The sequence below is a fragment of the Perca fluviatilis genome, chromosome 1, assembly GCF_010015445.1.
Source record: "Perca fluviatilis chromosome 1, GENO_Pfluv_1.0, whole genome shotgun sequence".
NCBI lineage: Eukaryota > Metazoa > Chordata > Actinopteri > Perciformes > Percidae > Perca > Perca fluviatilis.
The window spans coordinates 23,039,384-23,058,747 of record NC_053112.1 but is presented as its reverse complement, the minus strand read 5'-3'; the positions used below and the strand labels follow the sequence as shown (position 1 = coordinate 23,058,747).

Here is a 19,364-nt window from a genome sequence, read left to right as displayed (position 1 = left end):
AAAATCACATCAAGTCATAACTAAATAATTTTTAAATGATTGCATAATTAACGCTAAGTGGTATTTCTTTATGACCCTGTACTTCAACAAAGGTGACACATTTGGATTGTAATTTGAAAGCAAAAACGTATTTCCGGTCCTTCTCTGCTTATTTCGGGAGTTTTCGTCTCTTAGTACATCCATGGGTTTGGTTCATTTAAAATACAGTCTGAGTTTGACACAGAAGTGCGGGTGCGAAAGCAACCATTGCGGAGAGGGTGCCTCTATAATAGTCTCCACAGTGTGCAAGTGAACAGCTGGATCCTGGCCATAAAGCCAAGATTCTGACAAATGAATCATACCTGTGATTGGATAAAGTATTGACATGGCATGCAGTCTTGATTTGATGTTGACCCCTAAAATAATTTTTTCATCGTGAGCTACTGTTTATTTTAATCTCATTCAAAAATGCATAATGTAGAACTGATACCATTTAAAAATAAAAATAAAACTAGTTCTGATGATACAGTAGCTGTTGATATATGTACTAGTTAAAATAAACTTAGTATTCATAAAAACCAAACTGGGACGTGTTTTAAAAAAAAAAAGAAAAATGACTCAATTTATTCCAATAACACATTTTCATAACAGATGTGAATTTAAAATGCCGGCTTACTGAACAACAAAATTCCATCTGAATCAAAACCTCAAAAGACATGTATAAAAACAAAACAAAAAAAGACCAAAGTTCTCTCTAAAACCTCCAGAAAAAAAAAGCAAGATTTAAATTTCTTCAGCACATTAGACTCACTGCAGCTTACAAGTCGTCTACACCGCGCAGTTCGGACATGTTGAGATACAAAAAGGACAGTGTGATTAAATCTATCTACATCAACTGTGCCGCCGTCTTTGAGCCTTTTGTAAAAGTATTCCACTGGATGGTATCAACACTGGTCATGAACATTTGAAGACTGGGGATAACAAAGATGTTCAGGGATGAAAAAGGGAGGTAGGGATGTCCGTAGGAAAAAAGTCTTTAAAGAGAAGAGCCTCCGGTTTGCTGTTGGAACACGTCAATCGTATCTTCATCCTCCATTTCTAGCTGTAAGAAAAGTTCAAACATAAGTTGATGTGATGGCAGGGATAGGTCTTTACTGTGAAGCCAAGCCACTTATTAGGAGTGTTGACAATACCAGTGAGGCCAGCTAATGCATCTAAAAGCTTTCACCAGGAAGTTAGTTTGAATCATGGACAGGGGCTAACATCTTACAAAGCACCTTTACGGAAAGTAGGTCAGAAAACAGACACTGACTAAATGTGGGCGTGGGGTCATAAGGTTACCTGAGTAAGGTACAAAAGCTTAGTGGAGTTTTGCTTAACTGGAGACCTTTATGTACCTGCTACGGACATAAAGAGGCAGTACAGCTACAGCATGGACTGATCTGTTCACAGCTGCTCAGTGCCGTTTGAAAAGTCTGTGCTTCATCTGTATAAAATACCAGCGCTGTAACTAGAGATGCACTGATTGATTAGCCGGTGACCGGAATCAGTCAGTTCTATGCCGGTGAAATTTACACACGCCACACAATGGTTCACGTTGCACACAGTGGCAAACATTAAACCCAACTATTGTCACAATTTTTGCGACTTATTTAGACAATCGGGGGGAAAAACGTGAAATATATATTCCCATATTAATTCATTTAGAGTCATGCTGCTCAGAGTAACTGCAGTGACCAGCTCTTCAGCACAGGGTCTTTCCCTCTCCCCTTGAATTTTCTTTAAAAAGAAAACTTACAAAATGTTTATGTACGCTGTCAATTATAGTTCTTAGAAGGAAAATTAGAATCTGCAGGTCAGACGGCAGGTCCACCCTCAGGAATAGTAAAGAGTGTTCAGAGTACACTCTGTTTGCATGGAGTAACTTTATATTTATACAACTGTTTCACAGCTGTCTAATGGCACAGATTTTAAATTTAGTTTCAATTTAGACATATTGAGACTATCAAAGAATCAAACCTGTAAACATCAATCAAACCTGTAAACACTGCAAAGCATGAACATTGTTTGGGATTCAGAAGATCCTTTGACCTTACTTTTGTAAATCCTGTTGTCTCACCACATGCTCTTCTTGAATTCTCAAATAGCCCATAACATAAAAATGGACAACAAAGTGTAAAAACAAATTCAAGAAATGTCCATGGTAGCTATACAGGCAGGAGGCTGCAGTCCATCAGGACAGTTTCTTCCCCTCAGCCTCACCAACAAGGCCTGGTCCCCAACTGACATTGACCTAACTACACTTTGCACTAACCTCCATCCTGGACTATACATCTGTCCATACTGTGTACTTCTTTGCATTCTGCACCAAACACTTGGGGTGGTACGGTTCATGAAAAAACAACCAAACTGCTCGGTTCACGTGTGTCGGTTCGGAGCGTGTGTGCATCGCACGGTTCGTCAGTACACTGTTAATGTGCACTAACCACTTACTGCCATAGTGCCCACTTTCGACACCTATGATAAAACACTTACTGGAAATGACGAGGGGGGATGAGTGTGACGAACGCAACACATGGCAGCTGATTGGACGAACGCGTCACGTGGGTCTTGCTGCTCCCGAATTTCAAAACAGACTTTAATGGCGACTCGTTCAGAATACGATCTCGTATTTTATGAAAATAGTTCACTGAAACGGGTTTCTGAAAACATTTTAAGCGAGAAATAGGCCATGCAGTTGCTGAATCTGTCTTCATTTCAGATCGACAGAGGTCAGTTTAAAAGATTCTTCAGATTTTGAGAGACACCGAGCCGACCGCTCCTCAAGTGGAGTGTGGTGCTGCTGCTGCAGGTCACATGCAGAAATGTCAAGTGGGAGAAAGTATTGTGTGTACTGTATGTATTGTGCAACATGCATTCAATATGCTAATTTTAGATAGATAGATCACTTGATCATATGCTGAAGTATATTCTGGAGTGTTAAAGATTAAAAGAAAAAATAACAAGAACCGTACAGAACCAAAAACTGTGACCCTAAAACCGTGATACGAACCAAACCGTGGGTTTTGTGAACCGTACCACCCCTACTAAACACATTCAGCCTCCTTTCTCTTATACTAAACAGCTATTTCATATACAAGAGGGTGAAGCCTTACCTGCGAGGGTGTGTCTGTTTCATTGATGGGCTGACCATCAAATCGAAATCGTATTTGCCTCATTGACAGCCCCTATGTGGAGAGACCGAAATATCAGGTTTTAAATATTGAAAAGAAAAATGATGGGGCATCCTCGTGACCTAGGCATTAAGGTGCAAAAATTAAAAGCTGCACAGCTGTCATGTCTAAGGTGATGTTTGTAAAGAGTCCACTGGACAATACTCTGAACTATGCATATTTAATACTCCATCACCTCCAACGGTGCAATATGACAAATCTATTCATCTGCACCTTACTCATTTGTATATACACACACACACACACTGTCTGTTGATAAGGGTGTATAGTGTAAATCTGTTTGTATTATTACAACTCATATTTTTTGTATTTCTTATACTTTGTATATTTTTTCTTCTATGTCTACTTAATGTGTATTTGTGTTATTCTGACATGTGTACATTTTATTGAGCTGCTGTAGCACAGGAATTTCCCCATTGTAGGATTAAAGTCTCTTATCTTGCTTTCTTGTAACCACTAACAAGTTTATTTGACAAATAGTTAAAAATTAGCAAGCTTGGCAAGATTCTGCTTAACCAAGAGTGTCATGTAAAAAACAGACATTTAAATTCCATTATTTTAGACACAAATGTGTGTCATAATAAACTGACTGAATTTGATGACAGCATGGTCCATTTAATGATTGTCATGCAATTATATTTCATGAAAATTATGGTGTATTCCTCATTTGGCTAGAACACCCAGGATCCATCAGCTGTCTCCAGTTTGAGAACCACCTTTCAGGCTACCAGCAATGCAATGAACCCAAAGAGGATTTATTTTGAGTAGCACTCCCACCTGTCGTTCACAATAAGCTTTCATCAGTTTGCTGAGAGGAGTGTGCCTTTTAATCTTGAATTGCACCACTGAGCCATCCTGCCCAGCCACCTTCAGGTTGATGTGCTCATTGTTCTCCGTCTTCACTCCCTCCTGAAAGAGAGACAAACAGATGTTTGCAGAAAGTAAAGTTGATTGCAAAAAATGATGTAAGAAAAGACAAGAAGCTTCAGCTTCCAGCTGTGTAATGCACTGCCCTTCGTACCACGAAACCACTTTCGCCCGGGTCCGACATAATATAACGTTGATGTACAGTATGTACTTCAATGACTTATGACAAGTCTAAAGTATAAATAAACTAATGACACTACGCTGTGAATTTCGTATTTTACCCGCGTTACATCTGTCTGACACTTGCAACTGGTGAGCACAGATCGGAGGACTGGTGGTTAACGTACTGATCGCTAAAGGAGTAACATAAAAACTACACTGTTAGCATTTAGCATTAAGCAAGTCAATGGCCTACAACTTATTAATGCTCAACGGCCTAACGTTAGTCAGAATGGCAATTACAACTTGCACGCATCAACAATCCCTCTTATCCCGAGACACTTGAGCGTGTGCTGGTGATGTGCATGCTTATTTCATATGAGATCCGTTAACAGCTAACAAGTTAAGTTAACGTTAGTGCTCAAACAAATAACTTGGGCCTGTTGTAACGTTACACTGCCATCGGCAGGTTAACCGTTAGCTACTCACCTTTCTTCGGTTTTTGCTAACGTTACCTGGACTTGCAATAACCATATCGCAACTTGTTACTCGCACTCTGTAAAATTGACAGTGGCATTTAAGGTGTTGATTCAGTTTATTTTAAAAAGACCGGCAATTATTAGCTAAATCTCAGGCACATTAGCCACGTTAGCTTATTATGCTAACTTCGCCCGCTTGCTTGCTAGCTAGCTAGCTACCTAGCACGTTAGCTCTGGTTAGCTTTCTTTGTAATTATGCGACCGTTGACAAATTAGTCTCACATGCGGCTTTTTAGTGCCATTTTTATTCTCGCGCATTAATTAGGTACACTATATATTTATATAAAACTCATACAGCGTACAAATTCCGCTCCTCACCTTGGTTTTTTCGTCTGCCATGGCTGCTCCTGCGTCTGTGTGCGCCTGTTCTGCTGCGGCTGCGCTGTCTATCTGGCGCGCCACTTTGCGTGGGCTGGGCTCATGGATGTATTGGCTGGGCTGTAGTGCACGGTCTATAGCCATGAGTGCACACAGCTGCGCCAAATCAACTGCGCGCTCTTAAACTGTAGCTAATGTCCCAGTACTACCAACGATTTGAAGACACAGATTTCTTTAAAACATCTGCAAGTTGATAGAAGTACCTGACAGTGTATCGTGTGTCAAAGGCTTTTTGAAAGTCCAAGAATAAAATAAGGTGTTCATCATCTTGAAAGTCTTTGTATTCAATCAGATCTAAAACTAGGCGAATGTTATTGGCTATGTGACGATTTTTCATGAAACTAGATTGGCATTCATCAATTAAAGTGTGTAATTTAGATTTGAGACTTTTTGCTAAGATAGATGCTAGAATCGTATAGTCATTATTTAGCAATGTAATGGGACGCCAATTTTCAATTAATAGAGGGTCTTTGTGAGGTTTTTGGATTTGTGCTATGACACCTTGCCTCAGAGAAGGAGGAAGCTCCCCTCTGTCAAGATATTCTTTGAAGACAGCTAAAAGAAATTTACCTAGCTAGTCACTCAGAGAAACATTTATACATCTCAGAGGTCAGACCATCACAGCTTGGAGATTTATTGTTCTTTAATTGAGTTATTTCCCATATAATCTCCTCAAGAGATATGTCCTGACAGCAGATTTTATTATATTCTGCATCCACACAGTTAGCTAGGTGAGTTAATCAAGCTAAAGATATATACTGTCTATGGATTCGTAATTTTGCGTCCGGGTTACAATCACTCACACGCCACCATTCAAAGCTGAACCTGCCGCTGCGGTCAACGGAGGTCTGAATGAAATAATTATTTAGCTATAACACTCACTGCTTATATTTTTACTAAGAATTAATTCTTCATTACAGTCACTGTTTGTACTTCCCAGTTGATTTTTTTGATCGTTTGGGAAAAGCTAGCTAAAGGTATCCACTATAATACGTAGATATAGCTAGCTAGCTAAGTTAACTAGCTAGCTAGCTAGCTAGCTAAAAGTCCTGTTGACTGGTAACGTTCATATCTATGGGTAACGTTAACGTTAAAGTTACCGCTAATCGTTCATTCAAATATTCTCAGCCTATTCTGAGTCATTTTAAATAATACATTACATTTTATTTGTTGTGTATCCACTACGGAATTGTTAATGGCGTACGCCGGTTACGTTAACGTTACTGCTTGTTAGTTAAATGTCAGTGTCTCGGTCAAATCTCCGTCCTCGGCCTACGTTAACGTTACTCGGAGGCCTTTTAAATTAGCTATTGTATTTGTTAAACACTAAGGTTACGACAATATTTTGATCGATTTTTTTTCTAATTTCTAACGTTACTAACTTGTCATGACAGACAAAGCATAGTCAGCCTAGTTGTCATTCAATTCCATAACTATTGGTTGAAAAATCATGTTGTAGAATAAAGTTATTGTTGCTGTCACAAAACATTAACTTTTTTACACATTACTAACCTAATTCATGTTTCTGTTCATGCTATAACAGCATGTGCCATCTCAGGAATGCATTTCATCTAATAGAAATTGTCAGATAGACATGTTTTACTGGCAACTTTTGGGGCAAAAGATTTTTAACTGATTTTGAGTGGAAATATGGCATACAAACTTTACCAGAGGGAAATGGGCTGAAAAGTGGATGAAATGTCAACTTCAGAAGTTATATGAACTCTACCTCAAAGTTATCTTCATCTGGAGAGCTGTCATCAGGGTTGAGCAGTTGTCATCCTGCTCTGACACGTCCTCCCGGCTGTGTGATAAAAGGGTATCAATGACCTTTTGTACGCTAACATAAAATGCATTGTCATATGAAATTGAATACATAATATAAAATATTAAAATAAAACTAATAATGTGCTGTTACTGTGTCTAAGTGTGTTTCAGTATCTATAAGTGAAGATGGCAACCCCAGTAATCTGCATCATCAACCCAGAGGCCCCTGCACACCGTCAACAGGCCGTACTGATGGCGACTAAAGAGGCCCGTTGCTGTCGGGAGAAAAAGATGGTCTTCCCTAAACCTCCACAGGAGCTGCTCTTCCAGGCCAGCGCCCTGACACACACAGAGAAGCTCCTTCGAGCAGAGGGCATCCCTGCACCGTCGCGTCAGCTGTGCCTGGAAAAGCTGCTAGTCCCTTTTGGCCAGTATGACAATGCACCCTTCCACTGGCTTGTCACAAATGATGTGGGATACATGAAGTAGTAAGCATATTATATTCAATACCATTGTTGGCTGTGCATTTTTTTGATTGCATGTTTAAACACAAAACTACTTTATTCAGTGTTTATTATTTATCTATGCAAAGTTTTCTTTACTCATCTATCTATAAATTGCAGGAATTTACAGAATCTGTCTGTTTGGGTGTTAAGCGCAAATCTCTCAAACAGTTATTCTGATGGATTTCAAACTTGACGTCTTGCTACGGGCATGAGTAAGTGCAATGCCAAGTTTGACGTTGTTTGGATAAGAAATGCAAAAGATATCGTCGGTAAAAGAAGGACACATTGGCTTTTGCCGCTCTAGCCGCTGGCCACTCCCCCTCTGCTCACTGAGTGAGCAGTGAGCAGGAACAGAGACAGAGAGAGAGCAGCAGAGCTTTGAACAACTAAAATGTGACATACACCTCAGGCCCACAGCATACATAGAAGATACATAGAAGCCTTTCTTTTGCATTGAATGAATGAAAACTTTATTGAACAACAATCAACAAGAGGTGTTCAAAAGGATAAAAACATAAAGCCCAAAGGCTTGTTTCCATTGTGGTCCAAATGGACGTTGAGGACAGAGAGATGAGATTTGAAATAAACCTTATTGCTCCATGGTATATAAGGAGTGAAGCCATTAATAAGATGCATACATATGTTAAAACCGTGGTTCTCAACCTTTTTTGTGCCAGCGCCCCCATTATCCAGGTCCCTAACGCCCCCCAACAAATATTATGTAGGCTAATTGCCCCGAATATTAATTACGCCCTAATATAGGCCTATTATTGTTGTTACTATTGTTATAAAAAAATAATCAAAATCAAGTCATTGAATGACAAACAACACATATTAGTTTCCCAGGTATCAAAAAAGCCATGTGAATAGAAATTGTATACATTTACAGGTTTTTAAAAAAATGCAACCATTTGACATTCAAATATATTACAGCAGCCAATCAGAACGACTAGATATGTAACATTCAAACTATAATTAGGTATTATCAAAAGGCCTGCTGCATGTTCCTGGTGTGAACCTCAGCACCTTCATAAGATGACTATAATTTGAATGTCCTTTTTTGTTTGTGAAGTGACCTTGGGTGTCATGAAAGGCGTTTTAAATAAAACGTATTATTATTATTATTACAAACACTAACGGTAGCCAATCAGAAACAGCTAGCAATTTAACATTCAAATCTATTTTTCAGTCAAGTCGTCTGCCCTGAAACCAATGTGCCGTGCAGTCATGGACAGGTTCCGGCTGGCCAATCAAGCTGTGCCCAAAATCCTATATGTGGACCGTGGGTGTTGCCGTGCACATGGACCAACAGGGACAGAGACTTTGTTCCAGCCTTGGGTGGACAGTGGTATGGTTGTGAGTCTGGACATCTTCCGCTGGATCCACCGGTAGTAGTGCACGTATGCTGTGTTCAAGTCGGCTCTCGCTGGGGCTTTGATGGCCTACAACCGCACCGACCTGGAGATGCTCATCAAGGCCATCAAAGCCAAGAACCCGGCAATGCTGAACTCTGTCCCAGACAAAGATATTGTCCGGCTCTACATTTCAAGGGAGCACCTTAAACACCACGTGCGGAGGGTCTAACCTCGCCATCGAGAAGGTAAGAGGTCCCGCTGGGCTGGACGAGAGTGGAGTGAGCCTCTTCAAAACACCTGGTATTAAAGACAACATACAAAACAGCTGTTATTATAAACAGCAAAACAGATAGTGTAGCATAGGTAATGAACATAACACACTGTATCTCTGTATGAATCTGTATTTACAGAGGCCATTGATGAGATGTGGGCAAGCCAGCAGCGACACCTGGAGTTCATCCAGGATCCACCAGGCATGATCATGTATAGGCTGGCACGTACCGCAGACATCAACAATGTGGACGTGCCCTTCTACGAATGTCTGGGTGGAAGAAACAGCCTGGAAGGATTCCACAAAACTCTTCCACACATGATTCCAGGTACACAAAAGTAGCCTGTACAGTAACACTGTAACAAATTTAAAATGTCATTATTTGAATACCTTTTTATTGTATTTGTGATGGCAATTAGAAGCCTCTTTCTAATTGGTTTCTGGTGACAGGTTACAACAACTACAGTGACTTTTTTACTTGTGTATGCATGTCTATAGTGTATGTGTATATTGTATGGTTTAGATAAGCCAAATTGCCCCTCTGGGTCATTTATTAAGGCAGTGCTCTATTCTATTCAGGTCCCCACTGTGCAGCACGGCCCTATCAGGTTTACCTGATAAGTGTCATTGCACGGTGGAACTCTGACAGGAGCTCGGGTGCTGTGTTTGGAGGCAGAGGACGGCATTGATCGACCGCCTCAACATCCGCTGTCAGCAGCTATTCGGAGAGACTATGGAGCCCCTGCTGATGTCCCTTCCAACGAACTGCTGGGGCTAGAGTACCTGTTCGGCCAGAGCACGGGTGAATCTGGACCCTTTTCCCTTAAGGACATTGTAAATGATGGACCTGGTCCAGAGGAGGAGGTGGTTCAGCCCAGGCAGCCCGATCCAGAGTCGGATGAGGCGTACCAGAGCGACGTGGAGGCACATGATGATGTGCTGGATGTCATCATGCCCCACATAACGCTCACCAGCGACGAAACCTCCACTGTTCACCCTCCAGCCTTTGTGAGTAACTGTGTGTCTGCCAGAATGAATTACAATGCACTGGTTGCTGGACGATGTACACATTTTAACAGGAGGATGCCTGCAGTCCAAACCCTTTGCCCGGCTTTTAAAAGCTGGAACGGTTCTGCTCTGTGTTGGTGGAGATTGGCCTGACGGAGGACAAGCTGTCACTAAGCTCAGAGGAGAGGAACGACGTCCTGGACGCCTGGAGCAAAGTGGACGAGCATGACAAACAGCCACAGCAGTTTAACCAGCTGTACAGAACCCACTGGGGCAACACCCTGTACTGCCGAACCAAAAGAGACGACCTTGTTGATGCTGCTGTAGGACACCTATGGACATATGGCAATAGAAACATAAAAGTACCTTTAGGCCTTTGGGTGCTGCTCTGCTGAAGAGTACATAAACTATCTGATAAGAACTTCCATGATCCTTAATACTATCAATAAACAAATAAATATTAAAAGGTACTCTAAGTGCTGTGACGCGTTTTATAGGCTACAAAATATTTTGTCACATACAGCAAACATCTCCTCACTATCCGCGAGCTGCCGGTCCCCTAAACACACTGTAAAAAAAAACGCACTCTGTAGACAGCCTAGGGTCCACACACGCCAACAAAGACAAAGTGGTCCAACCAGGGGCCTGTTTCACAAAACCAAGATAAGGGATTAAGCCGGGATTTCCCCGTTATCCTGGATGAATTTAGCCTTGACTCGGTTTCACGAAAGCGGAGGCACAGAAATCACCATGGAGATTTATTCTGTGCCGCTATCCTGCTCCTGACCGGGGGGCCTGTTGACTTGGTTGCACAAAAGCAGGTTGAATTAAACCCAGCCAAGTAACCATGGCGATTTATTCTTTGCAGCTAGCCTGGTCCAGAGCAGGCTAACAGGCAGGCTAAGATTAATCCTGGAGTCTCATGTGTTAAATCAGCTGCTGCTCTGATCCGAAATAAACGTGTTTAACAGTCATTCCTCAGAATGTGTTCTGCTTTATTTTTATTAACATGCATTACTTGTCACTATTGCTGTGACGAGTTTGATTTAAATCCTACTATTGCAGTTTAGATTGGTTGATGAATTTGCAACGGTGATTTCAATGAAGTCATTGATGAGGGCAATATATAAAGTCCCATTCAGCTGTGTTTCTCCCTGCACAAACGATGGAATCCGTTATTTGTGCAGACTGCTGGGTCCCAAAACAAAAAATTCAGCACCGCACAGCGCGAAGCCATGCTCTCACCGTCCCACAGATGGTCTGTGTGGCACTGCGTTTCTACATGCCGTGGGAGATGCCGAAATTCTAAATAAAGGCACTATTTGCCGTTGTGTCAGAAGTGTGTTTGGCACTAAAGTCCTTGGCACACATCTTTATTAGCCTACCTTCCCTGGCTACAGAAAAATGTGCTTCATCAAAAGAGGATTTCTACAAGATTGCAGGTAACATGAATTACAGATTACAAAAATGTGTTACGTTACAACAGTCACAGGATATACTCCAACTATTTTGTGTTACAGCTTTCCCTAATGTCATTGGTGCGCTGGACTGCACACAGATCCGCATTAAACGCCCCTCAGGGGCCCATGAGGGAGATTTTGTCAACAGAAAATCCTTCTACAGTATCAATGTTCAGGTAAAAATTAGTTATTGTCAACTAGCCAAAATGTATTCTGTGCATGAAATGTATACTGAATAGGAAACATTGCATTGTTTCAGATGATCTGTGATGCTGCCTGCATCATTACTAATGTGGAGGCAAAGTGGCCTGGGTCCGTCCATGACTCCCGAGTTTTTAGGTCCAGTACCATTTCCCAGCGACTATCACAAGGTAGGCCAAACACATTTCACTGATAAACACAATTGCATCAAAGGTTTTAACTTGTGTAGTTGTAATGATTACATTTTGTATTCTCAGGTGAATTCTCTGGCGTTCTGCTGGGAGACGAGGGTTATGTCTGTGAGACCTACCTTCTCACTCCCCTTGCAGACCCTCAGTCAGCAGCACACAATCTTGCCCATGTAAGAACAAGGGCCCGAATTGAGATGGCATTTGGCCTTCTCAAGTCACGTTTTCAGTGTCTCCACCACCTGAGGGTCACCCCAGACAGGGCCCGTGACATTATTGTAGCCTGCACGGTCCTACATAATATTGCCTGTCTGAGGAAGGAAAGGGGTCCCGCAGTGGCACCAGGGATTGAGTGGGACAATGCAGCTATATTCCCAGATGGCATTAATGGAAGGCTGGTCAGAGACCAATACATTAATTATTTCAGATGAGTGATTTCATTGTCCTGTCCTTCTCTAATAAAGGATAGTTTGTGTTACTCCTTAATTAAGCCTAATGTTTTATTAGATATTATAGTAGCTAACTTTGGTTTCATAATCTCAATTTTTGTCTCACCTCACTGAACCAATAACTTTGCATAGTGTACATCCATCACACAGGGAACACCACAAAGTTCTTTTGCTTACAGCAATCGGTGCATCTGCCAGCTCGATTTGCTTTTTCAGATGTTGTGTATACAGACCTCTTACGGTTTGTGAATTCTGTAAACTACCAATTGATTAGCACAGTAGGAATTGTGCATAATTTAGATTTCCATTAGCCCATGCTTACCATGTTGCCAGGCTGGCAGTCAGACTGTACTGCGTCTGGATCCTGTTACATACATATCTGAGTGCTACATCACTGACTTCTCATCCATTATGGGCTAAATACGCATTTCCATAAGATTGACATGATACCTCAGGCCTTCTGGAGTCCAGTCTCCTCATCATCAGCTGCAGCAGCCCCTTCCCCCTGCCATATTAAATAGAATTTGTATTGACAGGATGTGCTTTTAATACATAATACTCACTGGATCATCGTCTGGAGAGTGACTGTCGCCGGACACTGCAAGGCACAACAAGCTCAGATAGTCCACATATGCTGTTGAATATAAAAAAGTTAAAACTATGCTTAGGTTTTGAAAATTATGTACTTTTGGTTTTATGTAGCCTGCAGCTAATCAAATAACTACACCTAATCAGCATTCAACTGCCTCACCCCAAACTCAAGGTTCTAAAGAATTAAATCAGGCTCATATCTGTCATTTAGCATACTGGAGGAGACTCATTGTCCCCACAGGAAAGGTAACGGTTGTCTCTTTTTGGGGAGCCACTCCCTGCTAGGCCAGACTTGATTAGAACAAAAGAAATGCATATCTCTGTAAACTTGAATAGAATCAGCACTACCATGATAAATGACCTTTGTCTGTGACCTGGAGTAAACCTGAAATCCAAGGTGTGTCTTCAACCTGGGATAGTTTCCTTTCAAGGAAACACCCACAATCCTAAAGGAATAGAATTCGGAAACAGAGGTGAATTCAGGACTGCAAAACTGTGACCCCACAAGGGGAAGCATGTCTTGCAGTCCACTGCTGGCAGGGTTTCATGTTTGATCGTTTTTGTCGTGTCGTTTATCGTGTTGTTCATTAAACCTTTTGCTTAAACTTTCAATTGGACCCCAGCCTCTCCTTCCTCCTCAGAAATCAAACGAACACGTCTTTTTGATTTTCTTAACAATGCCCATAAATGGTTGATTGTGTTTGATGTGCAGTACTAGAAAATGTACCTTGGATGAAGAGGGCAGTTTCTGCAGGTGGAACAGAGCCCGTAGCTGTCCCACCCTGAATCCTTTCCATCACAGGCCTTCCTTGGTTTAAATCAGGGCCATTTCCTCAGCTGGGGTGAAGTCTGGAGCTGGTGGCCCCCCACCAGTGCCAGACAAATGAGTCTTCTTCTTAACTGCTAAAAACAGTTTTGATAAAATATGTGAGCATCTTTGTAAGTCATTTCTACATACCATTTGCACACTGTTAAGAATTAAGGCACTTACCAGCCTGCAAAATGTTTTTATATTTGATCTTGACTTGTTGCCAGGTTCTTTTTTGCCCAGTCACATTTTGTCTATATGAACATTCATTGTAGAAAGATATTTAGAATTAGACATAGCTTCTAGAGATTTGTGCACATGGTTATAAAACATATTCTCGCATTGTGAAGAAGGGTTGGAAATTAAGCCTAGTCTTTAGGGTAAATTTCCCAAGGAACATTAATCCCCTCTGCTCACTTTTATGGAAAAGTAGGTTAAATGATAATACATTTTATTTATGTTTTGCTTTACATGGTAGGCTACTCAAAGATACTTTACAGTACAACCAGCACATTTAGCACACAACGAGATACAGCACTGAAACCAACACATGAAACATGCATATTAAAAAGCAATTAAAACAGAGTGTACAACTTTGCTAGTAAGTAGGCATAGGCTAGATATTTTTAAATCCTTACGCAGTCGGTCCGCTATTGTCTGCCAGGCTTTTTCTCTCTGTTTAATAACAGCAGCAGTATTTTCTTTTCTGCATATTATATGCTTTACCTCCTCATAACTTTCCATAATTAGTTGCTGCTCAGCGGGTGAAAAATATGTTGCACGCGTCTTCTCCATCTCTGCATCAGTAAATCTGTGATCGATACCGTGGTCTATTTAAGAAAGCCGTGAACGTGCACTTATCCCAACTATCAACTCCTGGCTTGACATAGCTTCACCGTCTGATCCTGGCTCGGCAAACGTGCAACCGATTAAGCCGCGATGAGCTGATCACACTAAGTCAAGCTGCGCTTTATCAGTTAGCCTAGCCTGGATTTCTTCATTCTACTTTTGTGCAACAGGCCCATAATAATATACAGTCTATGAACAGGCCCCAGGTCGGTGCTGTCGCCTGCGACGAAAACAATACTTCATATATATACTTCATCATGGAATTACAGTGTATTTGTTGACCTTTAAACCCAGCTTCACGTCTTGTTTATAGCTTGTAGCCATATAGCTCCAGCTTTCAGGCAATATGTTTGGTGTCTTTGTAACGCTCGCACTTCTAGAAGTTTAGCAATCTGGCCTGGAAGACAGTGACTTTTCTGAGACTTTTCAAAGACTTTGAACGAGTATATCCAGACTTTTGGGGGTATTTAGTTTATGACATACAAATATTTTGTTTACTTCTTTAATTCTCAGTGTGTAATCTAAAGGAAACTGTACTAAATAATGAATGAAAACAGTCAAAGCTGTACTAATGCTTAACTTTTTCGGTCAGAATAAACTTGCTTTGGTTTGTCACTACTTGAAACGTAATGACTTATTGTTCATTTATCATTGATTTTTGATTGATTTTTGTATTCCTCTTTTTAGTCAACTTATCATGGGTTCACAAACTTATGAGCACCACTTGTCATTTAACCAATAATGCACATGCAAGTCCAGTTGTTTGCTTTTGGTCGTCTGGTTCAGTGTCTTGTCGAACATAATTACAAACGCACCGCGTTTGTAACACTGTAGGAATTGTGGCTTGTCACAGTCCTCAGCACCCAAATCACTTCTGCTCGGAGTATTGGCATAGAGCCACAAATTGCTCGGCGGTCAGCTGGCATTGTTGGCTGTGGATTTCCCATCCTAACATCCAGCGTTGTAGCGTTGACATCGTTGCTAGCGGTAGAAATGGTGTAGCAGAAACTAGCAATCACGGGCTGCTGGCGAGCCTTTACGTAGTACGTAGTTTACCAAGTTTGAAATTCTTCCGACGCATAACGCAGTTCGCTTCATAAACATTCCCAGGCACCGACCTTAACCAATAATACTCGCTCTTTTCAAGCAATTTGTAATTGAACAATTATCAACCATTGCCGTATTACCTGTATGCGGCGAAATTGCAAATCCCACTGACTATGGCCACGCCAAGACCCGCCCACGAAGCAGCTCGATTGGTAGGGGTTAGGCATTTGACCTCGGTTAAAGTTAGGATAGCCGATTGGTCAGGGGATAGGTCATGTAAAATGTTACCAAATTACGCTAGCTGTAAAAAATATTCGACCTGGCTGGCAGAACAGACTGCCTGCATTTTCGCGGTTGCATGACACAAACATATTTAAGACCTATCCAATCTGAATTTAAGACAATTTAATACTTTTTAAGGCCTTATTTTTAGGGAAAGTGATTTAAGACTTTTTAAGGACCCGCGGCCACCCTGACTGAGCTCCCAAATGGACCTTATTTCTATTTAGTGTCCCAAAAAATGGTTTTAGCACAGAATACAATTCCCAGTTGTTGGTATAGTTACTTAAAAAAAGTTGCAGTTAACTTTTACCTTAGAAACAGACTTTTTGTCACGTTTCTTTGAGTAAAACACTGGTCCGTCTCTATAGATCAGTCAGGGCCAAACTTGGTAGATGATACATAACCTGGATGTCTTTAAGGATGATATATGGACTAATTACCTCTTTATCTTCCTCTTCACCAGTGGTAGACTGAATATACTCAAATACTAAAGTACAATTTTGAGTTGTTGCACCTTAGTATTTTCATTTTATGACACTATATTCCTCCATTACATTGCATTTCAAAGTGACATATTGTCCTTTTTTTACTCAACTACAGCTTTAGTTATTAGTTACTCCAGATTATGAATATCATACATAACATGATATTTTATAAAAATATGATATATTGTTGTAAACACATTGAGCCGCAGGAAGGAGGATCAGAACTCAGGTGCAGACTGGAATATTTGATTTGATTTGATTAGGATCCCCATTAGCTGAGGCAGAACATCAGCTACTCTTCCTGGGTCACACAAAACATAAAACTACATTTTCAGACAAAACAAACAAAACTATAGAACATAAGACATTTTCAGACAAAACACTCATATCATATAAAATAAGGCAGCATAGCTAGTATTCTTTTCTTTGTACTGTATATATATATATATATATATATATATATATATATATATATTCCTTTCCATGTATTCTAATAGTAATATATGATATCACAATAAATACATAAGCACAGAATATAGTAAAAATTCAATCTTACAACATCTTTGTTTACATATCAATATTCCTATACATAAACTAAGTACAAAAATATGGTTACAGTCTTAGGGCCCTTAGATGATCCTTTACTTGTTTTTTAAAACTTGATTTATTATGCGCTTTGGCAATCTCTGCTGGAAGTGAGTTCCAAGCAACCATCCCTCGATACAATACTGTACATTGCATCGATTGTGTTCGGGCTCCAGGAACTTTAAAAAGACCTCTAGTGGCATGTCTAGTGGAGTATTTATGAGTGTTAGAGCTAAATGTAAGTTGACTATACACACAATTTGGAATTTTTTCTTCATTCATGTTTCTAACAAAAGCCAGGAGTGATGCTGAAAGTCTCTCCGCAACTTTCAACCAGGAGAGTTTGACATGCATGTTGTTTACATTAGACCTAAGTGGACATTGAAGGGCAAGACGCGCTGCTCTGTTCTGAACCAGCTGCAGTTTACCTAGATCTTTCTTTGCAGCACATGACCATATCTTTGGGCACTAGTCAATATGTGATAAAACTAGAGTGCGCAGGACTTGTTTGGTCAGGTGTGGTGTTAAAAAAGCCGAGCATCTTTTTATAACATATGTTCCTCCACATCTTTGCAACAAGATAATCTATATGTCTTGCTGGGTCTGAAGATGGCTGGACTGGCAGTGGGGGGGGGTGTCCTCACTCTGTGGAACATGTAGGCGGGAACAGAAACACAGACAGATAGAAAAAACAAAAAAAACAAACGGCAGGCATAACAGAATGAAGAAATAAACCAAAACACACTCTCACACACACACACACACACACACACACACACACACACACACACACACACACACACACACACACACACACACACACACACACACACACACACACACAGTGCAGAAGTCACGGCAGGCCGGGGCGTGACATGAGCTACCTCTCAACTAGCTACAACAATACAATGCTGCTTACTCACCATCTGCAATAATAATTCACTTTCATAATGAATCATATATTGTCCATTTTTTTATAATGAGTACTTTTACTTCTAATGGAGTATTTTTACACTGTGGTATTGCAACTTTAAGTTAAAATAAAAGTATAAAAAGCTCCTTATGATAAAAAAAATGTCTAAACAAAAGATGAATACAATCTACATCTGAATCACTGCAATGAAACGTTAAAATGGGTTTGGCTGTTTACCTGTTCTCATCATCATCATGAAGCACGAACCAAACAAAGGACCACTGAGCAGCAGCGAGGGGGGGGGGGGCTGGAACAGAGGCTCCTGTAGCGCCTCCTGGAGGGCACTCACCTTAGCAGACGCTGAAAAACTGGTTGCGCCACGATTGAATATAATCCTTACTCACCAGTGCATCTATGGAAATGCCTCCTTCTCCCCAAGACTAAGCTCAGCACCCTGGGTGATCAGGCTTTCTGTTCTGCCGCTCCTCAGATCTGGAATGCCCTCCCCGACCATCAGAGGGCACCTCAAACTATTGAGACTTTTAAAAAAACGACTAAAAACATTTCTATTTAGCAGAAGTTATGAGTTTTAATTAACCCTGCAAGTCGTTGCGCTGTCTATTTGTATTTTATATTGATTCATGCTTTTACGATCTTAACTGTAGCACTTTGAGATTTGCTCCAAATGTAAAGTGCATTACAAATAAAATCTGTTATTAAATCTATTATTAAGTCTCCTCGGGACTCAGGACCCACTCCAACTGTGATCCATTGATCTAATCCAGTGTTTCTCAAATGGGGTACGTGTACCCGTAGGGGTACTTTGGAGAACTGCAGGGGGTACGCAACATTTTTTGCTTATGTTTTTTTAGTTATAAGACTGTAGTTACTTCTACTGTCTTTGTCGCTTTTTACAAAGTTTTTGTCGCTGTTTCTGAAGTTTGTCACCTTTTTTTTTTTTTTAAGGTTTTGTCACTTGTTCTGACCTATTCTTGCCTTTCTTCCTTACTTTTTTCTACTGTCTAAGTTATTTTTTTAAAGATGATTTTTTTTTGGCCATTTTCAGCCTTTATTTCTACAGGACAGCTGAAGACATGAAAGGGAAGAGAGAGGGGGAATGACATGCAGCAGAGGGCTGCAGGTCGGAGTCGAACCCAGGCCCGCCGCGTCGAGGAGTAAACCTCTATATATGGGCGCCCGCTCTACCAACTGAGCTATCCGGGCGCCCTTCTTAAAAATGTTTGTCTCTTTTTTCAAAGTTTTATTCTGCTTTTTTCAAAGTTTGTCGCCCTAGTGTTGCCTTCCTTCTTTCTACTGTGTTTTTTTTAATAAGATTTTATTACTATTTTCAACCTATTCTTGCCTTACTTTCTTCTTTCTACTGTCTTTAGGGTCTAACCCTGACCCTAAGGTCTCTGCCAGAGCCTAACCAAAGCTAAATTAG

The 19,364-nt window shown here is 40.7% G+C and overlaps 1 protein-coding gene and 1 pseudogene across 1 annotated transcript; one reads left to right on the top strand and one right to left on the bottom strand.

Annotated features, from left to right (window-relative positions):
* Positions 1-577: 577 nt before the first annotated feature.
* On the bottom strand, positions 578-5,239 carry LOC120567915 (small ubiquitin-related modifier 2-like). Its single transcript, XM_039814990.1, has 4 exons — positions 5,096-5,239; positions 3,990-4,121; positions 3,135-3,206; positions 578-1,081 (listed from the first exon to the last, which is right to left on the bottom strand). Exons 1-4 carry the CDS (start codon positions 5,237-5,239, stop codon positions 1,016-1,018), a joined length of 414 nt encoding a protein of 137 aa, XP_039670924.1. The 3' UTR covers positions 578-1,015.
* Positions 5,240-11,175: 5,936 nt separating this feature from the next.
* LOC120557403 lies at positions 11,176-13,669 on the top strand (annotated as a pseudogene).
* The last annotated feature ends 5,695 nt before the right edge of the window (positions 13,670-19,364 follow it).